Here is a 1,529-nt window from a genome sequence, read left to right on the forward strand (position 1 = left end):
ATAGATTTCAAGGCCAGAAGGGCCCATTTGCATCATCTCCTCTGACCCCCTGCATAGCACAGGCCACAGAACCTTGCCGGCGATCGGTAATTATTTGTTAAGTGGGGACGGAGTGGTCAGGCTGGTAGATCTGGTTCTTCCCAGCACTAGACGCCTGAGGACTAGTTAGAGGCAATGCAATCTCTGCCAACTAGCACCCGCTGCCTCTCATTACAGGGCCAGAAGCATCTCTTGAGTCTCATCTGGCACAGGAAATGCATCATGTTGCCCTTCAATGGCTCCTGCTTCAATCCCCCAACGTTCCTCCTGATCGGCATCCCTGGGCTGGAAACCCTGCACGTCTGGATCTCCGTCCCCTTCTGCTCCATGTACATCATCGCCATCCTGGGGAACTGCACCATCCTCTTCATCATCAAGACGGAGCCGAGCCTGCATGAGCCCATGTTCTACTTCCTCTCCATGCTGGCCGTCATCGACCTGGTCCTCTCCACTTCCACCATGCCCAAGCTGCTGGGCATCTTCTGGTTCAGTTACAGAGAGATCGGCTTGGACGCCTGCCTCCTCCAGATGTTTGTCATACACTCCTTCTCAGCCATGGAGTCTGGGATCTTCCTGGCCATGGCTTTCGACCGCTATGTCGCCATCTGTGACCCGCTAAGGCACAAGACTGTCTTGACCAACACGATCGTAGCCAAAATCGGGCTGGCGGCTATGATCCGGGGCGTGTTGTACATCTCCCCGCTGCCCCTACTTGTCCAACGGTACGCGTACTACAGGACCAACATCATTGCGCATTCCTACTGTGAGCACATGGCAGTTGTGATACTGGTGTGTGGGGATATCACCATCAGCAATCTCTATGGGCTGACTATTGGCTTTCTGACGCTGCTCATGGATTCACTGTTCATCGTCCTGTCCTACATCATGATCCTGCGGGCCGTGCTCAGGCTGGCCTCAGTTGATGCCCGTCTCAAGACTTTCAGCACCTGCATCTCCCACGTCTGCGCCATCCTGGCCTTCTACACACCCATTGCTGCCTCATCGCTGACGTACCGGTTTGGCCAAAACGTGTCTCCTCACATCCACATCCTGTTGGCCAACTTCTACCTCCTGGTCCCACCCATGCTGAACCCCATTGTGTATGGGGCGAGGACCAAACAGATACGGCAGAGAGTGCTTAAGATGGTCTCTCTGAGTAGGCCTGGCCTCTGACCCCTAATCCTGAGAATAAGGGCAGCTATATGAAGTGACTAGCAGGTGGCAGGAAGGGTGGTGTTGTGGCTAAAGACTTCTTTGAAAATCCCACCCAGACTCATCAATGTTTGTGAGGAGCACCTAGACAGATTAGATGTGGCTTGTAGCAAGGCAGGCGTTCACTGGGTTTCTGGGAAGAGAGGTGCAACATCACTAAAAGGAATAAATTGTATAAAGGCAAATTCCTGCCCTCAGAGGTCACGGAGAGTCTGTTCCAGTTATTCCACGCCTGAAACTGGATATCCTGCTGCGGGAGCTCGGGTGGAGAGCCAGAC

At 53.7% G+C, this 1,529-nt stretch overlaps 1 protein-coding gene across 1 annotated transcript; it reads left to right on the forward strand.

The window, feature by feature from the left end:
- The first annotated feature begins 261 nt into the window (after positions 1 to 261).
- LOC113405843 (olfactory receptor 52M1-like) lies at positions 262 to 1,212 on the forward strand. Its single transcript, XM_026647111.1, has one exon. It carries the CDS (start codon positions 262 to 264, stop codon positions 1,210 to 1,212), a length of 951 nt encoding a protein of 316 aa, XP_026502896.1.
- Positions 1,213 to 1,529: the final 317 nt, after the last annotated feature.

The sequence above is a fragment of the Terrapene carolina genome, unplaced genomic scaffold, assembly GCF_002925995.2.
Source record: "Terrapene carolina triunguis isolate 2854851 unplaced genomic scaffold, T_m_triunguis-2.0 Scaffold51223, whole genome shotgun sequence".
NCBI classification, from domain to species: domain Eukaryota; kingdom Metazoa; phylum Chordata; order Testudines; family Emydidae; genus Terrapene; species Terrapene triunguis.

Bases quoted from the DNA above. Each gene is read 5' to 3' on its own strand.
- LOC113405843 (XM_026647111.1), top strand. From the start codon at position 262: ATGTTGCCCTTCAATGGCTCCTGCTTCAATCCCCCAACGTTCCTCCTG.